Genomic DNA, 12,263 nt, shown 5'->3' on the forward strand with positions numbered 1-12,263 from the left:
ATTGTGGATTGGATGGAAGTAAAAAAGCAAAAAATGCATTGCAATTTGACACAAATTGAAAAAATCCCACATTGTTTATAATGCTTGATTTGTTTTGGCACTGCAATTTGACACAGACTGATTTAGGGAAAGAACAACAATGGCAGCTCATACTCCGCCATTTTAAAACGAAAACGAGGCTTGGCTGGGTAACCCAACCTCAGGTCATTCTCTGCGATACGAAGAGTAATGATGGACGGAAAACGGAGCACATATCTTCTGCCCTTGCCCCTCATAACCGCGGCATTAATAGATTATTTTTTGGCAACTCACCTTCAGCATCATGTTTATTTACTTGGCTAGCTAGCAAATGGCAGCTAAGTTATACTGTAAGAATTGCTATCACGAAGAAGTCAAGAATGTGTAAAATGGCAGGTGATTCATGGCATCTTTTTTCTCTAACCGGGATGATCTAGTAAATAACCATGCTTTTGCATTCAGAAAGAGAGAGAGAGGGCATTTCCCTCCATGAGAAAGAATGAGATGGTACACGTTACTTAATATTGATTTCGGTGTCAACCAGGATAACGGATTTTAAACAACATACGCTCCAGCCCAAAATGGGTATTTAAATTGTATGTGTGCAAAACATTACAGTTGTAGATCGTAATTAAGTGTACTAGACAGCCATTTATTTCTGTGTGTACAAACTGCCATGGAACGAACTTAGCGAATTCGATTTAGCGACGAGAACTTGTTAGGGTCATACAATTACAAATACAACACCGATACCTCTCTCCCTCTTTAAATTGAGGTTTACCCGCTTATCACAGGGACGACAGCTGACGACCGAGTTAGGAGATGTTCACGAGAGATTACGGATTCTGATAGAGATCATACTTGGTCATATCGGTAATGTTTTGCTAATTTTTGGCTAATCTCCTTACACCACACGTACCACAGGTGGATAATGACTAGACAAGACATTGTGTATCAGCTAATTTTGCGTGTTGGTCTACACAACGGGATAAAACCGAAAACACGTTTCAGATGCAATCCAAACAAGTTACTTCAATAGGGCTTCGCTGCTTTCAGCAGCTCGGGCCCTAATAATAATAATAATAAGAAACCATACAGTTACAATAGGGCTTCGCTGCCTTCAGCAGCTCGGGCCCTAAATATGGAATATACTACGACATGTTAATGGTGCAGCTATGTCTTGTGAGGGAGGGTTCGAGTTGAAAGCAATTACTATGCAAAACTGTTTTTATTTTTCTAGTGACTGGTAGGCACTCTGGTTAACATATATAAATAAGGTTTAAAGGTTGGGTGCATAAACCCACCTCCAACTTCAAACCATTTGTGTTGCTACAGCACAGATATGATTCATGGTGAAAAGAATCAGGGGATTGTCCCCAATCAGAGAGCCACATTTCAACACTTTGCCATATGGTTTGAGGGACTGCTATAAACTCCCGTGGCAGAGGATGAATAAGACGAGGTAGAAACACAATGGGTGCCTACGCAGCTTCACTGTCAACTGGTCTGTCAACTGGTTTCAAAGGGGCACATTTTAACACAGTCATGGTCCAGTTTTCTTCACAAGTTACCATCTATACAGAACAGTACAGTCAGCCTCTTGATTTAACGGGCCTCCAAATAGTTTGCTCATGACAATGTATAAAGTTTGTGGATTTTGGACTTCTAAAACAAGAAAATGGGCGTAAGGTTGTTACGGCCCATGCTTTGATTGATATTGAAACAGTCTGATGAAATGTTTTGTATGCCTTCAAGACCCTGAATCTATGAGATGGAGAATTAAATCAACTAATTGTAAGCTTATAGTCTGTAGCTGTGGTTGAATGGTCAAGAAATGATGTCCTTTATCAGGCCCTTATCACTTTTCCTTGGCCTTGATGGAAAACATCATGAGGTGCTAAGAGAATCCAACTGCACTTTCACTAGGCTAGGCTACATATTGATGCACTTTCACTAGGCTACATATTAATGCACTTTCACTATGCTACATATTGATGCACTTTCACTAGGCTACATATTAATGCACTTTCACTAGGCTACATATTGATGCACTATCAATAGGCTGCATATGAATGCACTTTCACTAGGCTACATATTGATGCACTTTCACTTTCACTAGGCTACATATTGATGCACTTTCACTGGGCTACATATTGATGCACTTTCACTAGGCTACATATTGATGCACCTTCACTAGGCTACATATTAATGCACTTTCACTAGGCTACATATTGATGCACTTTCAATAGGCTGCATATGAATGCACTTTCACTAGGCTACATATTGATGCACCTTCACTTGGCTACATATTGATGCACTTTCACTAGGCTTCATATTGATGCACTTTCACTAGGCTACATATTGATGCACTTTCACTAGGCTACATATTAATGCACTTTCACTAGACTACATATTAATGCACTTTCACCCGGCTACATATTAATGCACTTTCACCCGGCTACATATTAATGCACTTTCACTAGGCTACATATTGATGCACTTTCACTAAGCTACATATTGATGCACTTTCACTAGGCTACATATTAATGCACTTTCACTAGGCTACATATTGATGCACTTTCATTAGGCTGCATATGAATGCACTTTCACTAGGCTACATATTGATGCACTTTCACTTTCATTAGGCTGCATATGAATGCACTTTCACTAGGCTACATATTGATGCACTTTCACTTTCACTAGGCTACATATTAATGCACTTTCACTAGGCTATATATTGATGCACTTTCATTAGGCTGCATATGAATGCACTTTCACTAGGCTTCATATTGATGCACTTTCACTAAGCTACATATTGATGCACTTTCACTAGGCTACATATTGATGCACTTTCACTTTCACTAGGCTACATATTGATGCACTTTCACTAGGCTTCATATTGATGCACTTTCACTAGGCTACATATTGATGCACTTTCACTTTCACTAGGCTACATATTGATGCACTTTCACTAGGCTACATATTGATGCACTTTCACTTTCACTAGGCTACATATTGATGCACTTTCACTAGGCTTGCACTTTCACTTTCACTAGGCTACATATTGATGCACTTTCACTAGGCTTCATATTGATGCACTTTCACTAGGCTTCATATTGATGCACCTTCACTAGGCTACATATTGATGCACTTTCACTAGGCTACATATTAATGCACTTTCACTAGGCTTCATATTGATGCACTTTCACTAGGCTACATATTGATGCACTTTCACTAGGCTACATATTAATGCACTTTCACTAGATTACATATTAATGCACTTTCACCCGGCTACATATTAATGCACTTTCACCCGGCTACATATTAATGCAGTTTCACTAGGCTACATATTAATGCAACACAGATGTAATTGACATGGGTTATGATGATGATTTGTTGTTGCTTTCCTTTCGTAAAAGGATGGTCCACTGAACCCTATGCTGAAGGAGATGAAGCAGAAAAACACCTTTCCTCCAGCATTTAGAGAATTCAACCAGCCCTCACCATGGCTGCCACTAAGATACTTGCGGGTCATTTCACTTAGTTAGCCAAAAACACTATTCAACCGCACACTGTATGTTGCTGTACACTAAGGTTAAATGTTAGCATGGATTCACCACAGAATGGCATGAGAAAAATGTGTTTACCTAAAAAACACTCTTGTTTAACAGGAAAGGTCTCATTAAAATGAAACAAATTCATCTGTTAAATGCTTAATGGAACCCCACAAAACACAATTTAATTACAGCAGTCCCCATCACAACTTTCCAAAAGCAGTCCATTTGTGGTGTTTACTTTTCTGAAGGAAAAAAAAGACTGGCCTTCGAAGTTGGAATAGAGTGTCTCCTTGCAGTGGAGAATGGGAATGTTAGCCTTACCTGATCAGTGATATCCCGGATCATCCTTGGTAAAATGTACTCCTCTACATGCCTAGAACACAAAATATTTTATGTACACGTATTATAACATGCACATACTTGTGAGTTCGGTTATACTCCAGAAAAAGATTACTTTCATGTGAATCTCGCCAGTCTATTCTTGTTCTTAGAAATGAAGGCTATTCCATGCGAGAAATTGCGAGAAAAAAAATGAACATTTCCTACAACGGTGTGTACTACTCCCTTCAGAGAACAGCACAAACGGGCTCTAACCAGAGTAAAAAGAGAAGTAGGAGGCCCCGGTGCACAACTCAACAAGAAGACAAGTATATTAGAGTGTCTAGTTTAAGAAATAGACGCCTCACAGGTCCTCAACTGGCAGCTTTTTAAATGGTACCCGCAAAACGCCAGTGTCACCTTCTACAGTGAAGAGGCGACTCTGGGATGCTGGCCTTATAGGCAGAGTGGCAAAGAAAAAGCCATATCTGAGACTGGCAAATAAAAAGAAAAGATTGATATGGGCAAAAGAACACAGACATTGGACAGAGGAAGATTGGAAAAAAGAGTTCTGGACGAATTTAAAGTTTGAGGTGTGGATCATACAGAAGAACATTTGTGAGGCGCAGAAGAGGTGAAAAGATGCAGGAAGAGTGCCTGACGCCATCTGTCAAGCATGGTGGAGGTAATGTGATGGTCTGGGGCTGCTTTGGTGCTGGTAAAGTGGGAGATTTGTACAAGGTAAAAGGGATTTTAAATAATGAAGGCTATCACTCTATTTTGCAACAGCATGCCATACAGCGCTTGATTGGAGCAGATTTCCTCCTACAACAGGACAATGACCCAAAGCGCACCTCCAAATTATGCAAGAACTATTTAGGGAAGAAGCAGGCAGCTCGTATGCTGTCTGTAATGGAGTGGCCAGCGCAGTCACCAGATCTCAACCCATTGAGCTGTTGTGGGAGCAGCTTGGCCGTATGGTATGCAAGAAGTGCCCATCAAGCCAATCCAACTTGTGGGAGGTGCTTCAGGAAGCGTGGGGTGAAATTTCTACAGATTACCTCCACAAATTAATAGCTAGACTGCCAAAGGTCTGCAATGCTGTAATTGCTGCAAATGGAGCCTTTATTGATGAAAGCAAAGTTTGAAGAACAAAATTAATATTTCAAATAAAAATCATTATTTCCAACCTTGTCAATGTCTTGACTATTTTTTCTATTCATTTTGCAACTCATTTGATAAATACAAGTGTGAGTTTTCATGGAAAACATGAAATTGTCTGGATGACCCCAAACTTTTGAACGGTAGTGTACATTGGGTCCCCTGACATCATGACTGAGGATGTTGGATATACATTTGCTTTGATCAACAAAAGTGAATTCCCGACTCAGCCTGCCATATAAATTTGTGTGACTCATCTCTCAGACTATGATTAAATTCTTGCTAAAATGACACAATCTTGCAATAATCAGGTCACTTCTACGAAATCCCACCCAGCTGCAGCATTACGCAATACGCTTTCCAAACAGAGCATGAGACAAAGAGGGATGGAATCCTCTAGTTCAGGGGAACTCAATTAGAAACCCAAAAGGTCCACTCGCCAAATTTCCATTCAGTCCAGGGTTCGGAACAGTGACGGTCAAAATCGAAAAACATAACTCCAACAAAAACGTTCAAACTATGCACCAAAGGTGTGAGGGCCAGGTGGAGGCACTGAGGTAAATGTTCATTAGTGAGTGAGCTCCTGTATTTTTTTTCACCATATTCATGGTTGAAAAGGCAGACTCACTATGTTGAGGTATGCATGCTCTTGTTGTGTGTCTGATCTAACAATTACACTGCATGTTGCTTGGTATGATTGCAGATGGTTTCTGGCCCTCACCTCAGAGTTCTGATGGTTATTTTGTTCAAGGTGCGCATGCTTTGCTTCATAGTGACGTATCACGTTAGCTACCACTTTTGACAAGGACAACCGTCTCGTTGCAGATTAAACACATCGGTTTTGTGCTCCCCAAAGGAAGTACAAATGCATCGGTTTTGTGCTCCAAACAGGCAGAACAAATACATACTTGTCAGTCCACTCTTTCTTAATTCGGTTTTTGTCGGGTTTAGAGCACGCCATGAATTTCATTTACTGAGAATCACGTACCATTCACAAGTCGATCTGCCCGCGTTGTTGCCATTGATACACACAACCTGCGTGACCCACCGAGCTCGTGGCCAACATTGAATGAGTGAGTTGTCTTAGTGATGCTGTTATTACAGCTTCTGAATTTGGACCTCTGGATTAAACATGGAAGAGAGAAACCACAGCGAGTAGGAGCAAATATGTAGCGCGAAATCACGCACCAATGAAAACTCGCTTGGATCATTATTATTTTAGATTAATTTAGAATGTTGATTTTGGCTTCGGTCACAATGGTATTGCGTTTGGGTCCGGATCCAGACCGCTGTCCACCTATTGAGTACCCCTGCCCTAGTTCTTCTAATTGACCTGCTTGCACTAGAAGGCTAGCTCATTTACATTCAAAACTAAGGTGTCTTTAAAAGTGTATATGGCTAGAGATTTGTTTGTTTTTCAGATCTGCACCGCTGAATCCAGAGTATTCTCCACGTGCTTCGTTAATGCACTTTACTGTAATAAAGACAGATTACTACAGCAACCACCTGACAAACATAATTTGTCTTACAGTTGTGTGAATGAACTGCTATTGCAAATCTGAAAACTCACCCCTATTGATGTACTTTATGCTAATATAAAACGTATTTTTTTTTTTTTTAAACTTGCCTATAATTTAGGGGTGGGTATCGCCAACCACCTCGCGATACGATACGCATCCCGATACAGGGGTCGCGATACGATATGTATCGCGATACATGCGATACCTACGTATACGATACGTATCCCGATATTTTAGGCTTATAACAAAAAAAAATTGCCTGTAACTCCTTGACAGTACATCATAACATATTTGTCACCTCATGTGGATTCTACAGAAACTCTGCTTTCAAATTATACCATCAACTGGATGATGGGCAAAGTATGCAGGCAGGCACATGAACCAAGTAGACGCTGTACAAAGAAACAGACAAAAAAAAAAAAAAAAAAAATTTTTTTTTTTTTTTTTTGTTGCACGTGAAGTATCGATACTGACGCCTCCGTATCGATACACGCATCGTAAAGAGGCCCGCGACAATGTATCCCCGTATCGATATTTTGAACACACCCCTACTATAATTCCATATGTTGTTTACAGTAATACAATACACACCTGGGCTGAGTCCAAGGAGAAAACCAGCGAAACTCACGGTTGTTACCATAATTTGCCAGGAACATTTTTGGACGGATGAGAAGGATCTTCCTGAAAAATAACAGACACAAACTAAAATTAATACATATATGTGTATGCATGTATGGATGGAGATTTTATATATATATATATATATATATATATAAACTCCTCAAAAAAAGTTTGGAAACTTTCTTCAGTCGATTATCCCTCCCCTTTAATAATACCAATTGGTATTGTGTTGTATATCGTTGGAAAGCCTGATTAGTCACGTTTACAACGAGGTACAACTTGTAAGGATCGTGATTTCGTGGAATGAGCAACACAGCTAACCGTGTGGGTAGCGGCCCACATTTTTTTGCCAAAATCCCCTGCAATATTCTTCTGTTGGTATTCACTTTTGTTTTGTGTTGTTTGGTGGATTGGATGATTCTCCCACAGTATTAAGGAAAAAACAACACATATTGACCATTTTTACACTTTATTCATTTTACACTGTCAGGGACCTCAGTAGCATGTGGAAGATCCATACGCAGCCACAACAGCTTGGCACCTCCTGTGGGATGGCATCCCATTCCTGAACCAGAATTTGTAGCAAGTCAGCCAACATGGTTGCGTTGGTCACTCTGGCACGTACTGCACGCCCAAGCAGATCCCACAAGTATTCAATTTGGTTTAGGTCGGGACTCACGGCAGGCCTTTCCATCATCTCCACTCCCAAGTTCTTGAGGTACTCTGTGATGATCCTGCCTCTGTGGGGGCGAGCGTTGTCATCCTGGAGGATGGAGTTAGGTCCCAGATTCTGGAGATATGGGGTCGCCATTGGCTCCAGAATCTCATTCCGATATCTCACTAAATTCCAACAGAAGATTATTGCAGGGGATTTTGGCAAACATTTTTGGGATGCTACCCACACGGTTAGCTGTGTTGCTCATTCAACGAATACACGATCCACATGCTACTGAGGTAAAAATGGTCAATATGTTTTTTTTTTTTTCTTAATACTGTGGGAGAATCATCAAATCCACCAAGCAACTCAAAACAAGAGTGAATACCAAGAGAAGAATATTGCAGGGGGTTTTGGCACATCTTTTTGGGCCGCTACCCACACGGTTAGCTGTGTTTCTCATTCCACGATTGCAAGATCCTTACAAGTTGTACCTCGTTGTAAAGGTGACTAATCAGGCTTTCCAACGATACACAATACAATATCAATTGGTATTATTAAAGGGGAGGGAAAATCGACTGAAGAAACGTTTCCAAACTTTTTTTTAGGATTTTGGCAAAAAAATGTGGGCCGCTACCCACACGGTTAGCTGTGTTTCTCATTCCACGAATGCACGATCTTTACAAGTTGTACCTCGTTGTAAAGGTAACTAATCAGGCTTTCCAACAATATACAAAACAATACTAATTGGTATTATTAAAGGGGAGGGATAATCGACAGAAGAAATGTTTCCGAACTTTTTTTGAGGAGTTTATATAGTGAGAGAGAAATATGTCTGTAAAAATATTGTGAAATATATGTTGATACCTCATTCAATAAATGTGTCAATAACTCTTGAAATGGTGACTTAAGGATTTATTTATCTGTTTAAAAAATATTTGTTATTATATATGTTAACTTATTTCATGATCCATTTAAGGATATCATGGTCCAATATGCAAACAAGGGGTGGGTTTTAGTTTCTTTAAAGCCATTTGATTGGACAGTTTTCAAGTTTGTTAATAACCCAGCAAGCTACACAAGTGGAATAATGGTGGCAAGAACTTCAACTGAAATGAAATTCAACAATGTGAAAAATGCCTCAATCACAAAATAAAGATTCCTTTGTCGTCACTCAAAAGCCAGTTCCAGCACTTCTCCGGAGTTACCATAGAATTGTTGTTAGACTGAGTTTCTCCCTGTTTATGTCAGTCCATGAACTATTGGTTTGTTGTCAAATGGGTCCTATATTAGACATGTTAGAGTGGTTGCCTGTTAATGCTGCCGCTAAACTGTAGATTGTTAACAACCAAATGACACTTGTGGACAAGCAATGTCAGTGTATTTAATCGCTAGAGGTAAATAATGTAAAGTCACACTACAACAAAGGTTACACATCACAAACATGCATTACTGATTGGTTTTTACCCACACCAAGATAATCTGATATGAGGAAAAGCCTTCAATTTGGCAAGTGGGGAAAGGAAGAATTACACACAAAAACAGCATGTATTAACTTACTTGTTAAAAAAAATGACCCTGCAGTTGTAACGAACATCACGGTGCATAACTGGCCTGTGGAAGTGCAGACATAATGTGAAGTTCAAAGTTCATGCACACCAGAAAATTCAGAAATGTCTGAAATGCGTTCTTCCACTCACATGCCTACATCACAAAAGATATATGAAATGCTTTCTTCCACTCACATGCCTACATCACAAATGATATCTTGGGTCACTGGTGATTCCAGAAGCTCCCTAAGCACCTGAAGACAATGGAGCAGCGTGTCCGACTCATAGAAGTGGTCTGCACAACCATACCCACTGATTAAAAGAGCACAAAAACAGGTGTGTTAGATTTTAAAATATACAAACCTAAAGGTGAATGAATAACTACTGAGGGATGTAGTACGAAGGGAGTTTAACCTACTCAGATTGAACTCAGAGTTATCAAGAGTTTGTGTGCGTTCACATAAAAGAGCCATGTTCGCAAATGCAGGCCCAATCTATGACCAATGGCTTGCGCACTGCTTTTTCTTACCGTAACAATGCACTAAGATAAATTGTTGTTTAAATTATAACCTTCACAACATGGTAGCCAGAAGGCCAGGGAGGCTTGTTGGCAGTGCGTTTCCTTTAGTGTAAAGATAACCGTTTTCTTGTTTTACGCTAGGCTATGTTCTCTGGTCTATTCCGTCCTACATTGTGTCCATATTCAATAGCTAAATACATGACAAAAATAAGGAATTATTTAATGATAGCCTTCACATGGGCTACAAGGGCTACCTGTATGAACGTTATGCTATTGTGCAAGGATAACAATGAGTTCAGCTGCAACCCCAGTTAAAAGCACACCTGTAACAAGTCAGGAATAGGATATTTGATATCAAGGTGTAGGCTATGCATTCTCATTTTAATACATAGATGAGTATAGATGAGATGTGTAGCCTACACTTACAATAGTTTCTTCTTGTGTCCACAGGAAGACAAAAGAATGATTTATTTTGTTTGCCCATTGAATAATTGTATGTAGTGCAAATGCCTGTCTTGCAGCCCCCAGCAGGCCCATATTGCCCTCTATACCATCCTTTGATCAATGTCTTTACCATCTTTCACTTTTTCTTTCATTTTTGGGAAAGGGAGAATGTGAATGAATGCATTATGTTCGTAGGTCAGAAATGACACGGTAGGCAAAAAAACAACAAATGTTATTTTTCACTCAGAAAAGCATGACATGGCAAACCCAACATGGGAACATTAACCCAGAAGAGGTCCAAAATCCCTCAAATACAAAAGCATACATATATATTGGTTCAGAAAGATCATATCAGCTTATTATTGGTCCAGGCAATGGAAGAATAATTGTGTCTGATACCATACAAACTGGGTATACAGAACTAACTAACCCCTCTGACCAAATTAGTGCATTATCTGTTAACCTCAAGTACAACCAATATAGATTTGAAGTTTTAGGTTCACTTAAGTGCAAACACACAAAAGGCATCAATTCAACATCACACCTGCATTATGGAACAATTGTACCTTAAAATAACAGCTTCAAACTAATTTTGGTGGTTCACTGCCTCGTGATGGGGGTAGTACATTGCCTAGTACGAAGAATGGAGCCTGTGCCCCTGCCATGTAACTGTAGTGAACAGGGTGCGACACCTCTTGCAAGAACTACGCAATGCTTTATGGCTCCACCACAGGCAACAACTAGCGCAGTATTCTCGATAAGGGGCGAACACCTCACTGTCCGTCCATTGATTCAGGTCGCTGCCGTGTTCCATTTTCACTTTGGTCAAACGTTTGGTGTGCCTCCCCTTCCACCAGCGCAACATTGTAATGAATGACAATAGAAATACAAGTCATGAATTCCGATATGACAGTTCAGACTGAGTCCCATTGCAAAGAATAAGATCTGAATCTGTAAAACCGCATATGGAAGTGGCCCAATCAGAATAGAAAATATCAGATTCCATCTGATTTGTGCTATTCACATTGTCAAGAAAAACACATCAGTCAGATTTTATTTTATTAAGGCAACTTTCGCCTGCTGTCTGAACGTAACCCAAGTTACCCCTGAAGTAACCTAGATGAGCCAGTTACCTCGCTTCGTAGTAGGCTACTACCCTTTAGTCAATTGCAGTTTGTTGTGTGAACAAAAACAAAACTTCGGCGAACATGTAGGTTACCATATCTCCAGTTCTGGTCCCAGTCTATATTTCGCTCCATTACCCTTGGCTATTTCGATACCTGCGGATGGTTAACATAAAGTTAGAAAAAAGACGTTTATGAAAACGTGTTTCAAGGCCAATGTCCAAAGGTTTACAAATATTGGACTAGTTGGATTACTGGCTACATATCTTTGACCTGGTAATGTTAAATAAATAGTTTTTAACAATCATATCCTAGCATGACATTCCCGTTTAATTTTGTTCAGCAGACGTGGTGTAACAGGACAGACTTACTTCTCAATATTCTTGACAAATTCCCTTCAAAATCTAAGGCCCACTGATTGAGTGAGCACGTTGCTAATGTTACTTTGCGACCCATTTCGTTTCCTCGTCAACGCTCACTTCAGAAGTCTTCAAACTATACCTTCTTCTTGGTCTCTTTAATATTCTTCCTCTGGCATTTCAATTTGTTTCGTTAGCGCCCTCTTCTGTCTGGATGACAATTAATCTTTCAGATACTATCGAGCATAGTCCCGGCCATATAATGTCTATGGTCCCGGCTATCGAGTATTGATTGTGGGAGTGGCGGTCGTCATTTTGTATGCGGTGGATTAACTTTTTGTTCAATCCCTATGAGAGAAACTAATTGGGTTTTGGAAAATGGACAACATAACACTCATGGACGATTATGTTCATTG

The 12,263-nt window shown here is 39.9% G+C and overlaps 1 protein-coding gene across 2 annotated transcripts in view; it reads right to left on the reverse strand.

Annotated features, from left to right (window-relative positions):
* The window catches only part of nadsyn1 (NAD synthetase 1), a 60,964-nt gene extending 48,983 nt beyond the window's left edge, over positions 1-11,981 (reverse strand). For both annotated transcript variants that reach the window (XR_013968868.1, XM_080850003.1), the window contains exons 1-6: positions 11,860-11,981; positions 11,584-11,644; positions 9,596-9,712; positions 9,411-9,464; positions 7,166-7,255; positions 3,897-3,948 (exon numbers count right to left, since the gene is read on the reverse strand). Coding sequence is in view for 1 of the 2 variants with exons in the window: in XM_080850003.1 (XP_080706129.1) it covers positions 3,897-3,948; positions 7,166-7,255; positions 9,411-9,464; positions 9,596-9,712; positions 11,584-11,644; positions 11,860-11,944 (459 nt within the window). In the remaining variant the exon portion in view is untranslated. The remainder of the gene's footprint in view (positions 1-3,896; positions 3,949-7,165; positions 7,256-9,410; positions 9,465-9,595; positions 9,713-11,583; positions 11,645-11,859) is intronic.
* Between the last annotated feature and the right edge of the window lie 282 nt (positions 11,982-12,263).

Source organism: Sprattus sprattus, assembly GCF_963457725.1.
Source record: "Sprattus sprattus genome assembly, chromosome: 13".
In the NCBI taxonomy this organism is placed as follows: Eukaryota; Metazoa; Chordata; class Actinopteri; order Clupeiformes; family Clupeidae; genus Sprattus; species Sprattus sprattus.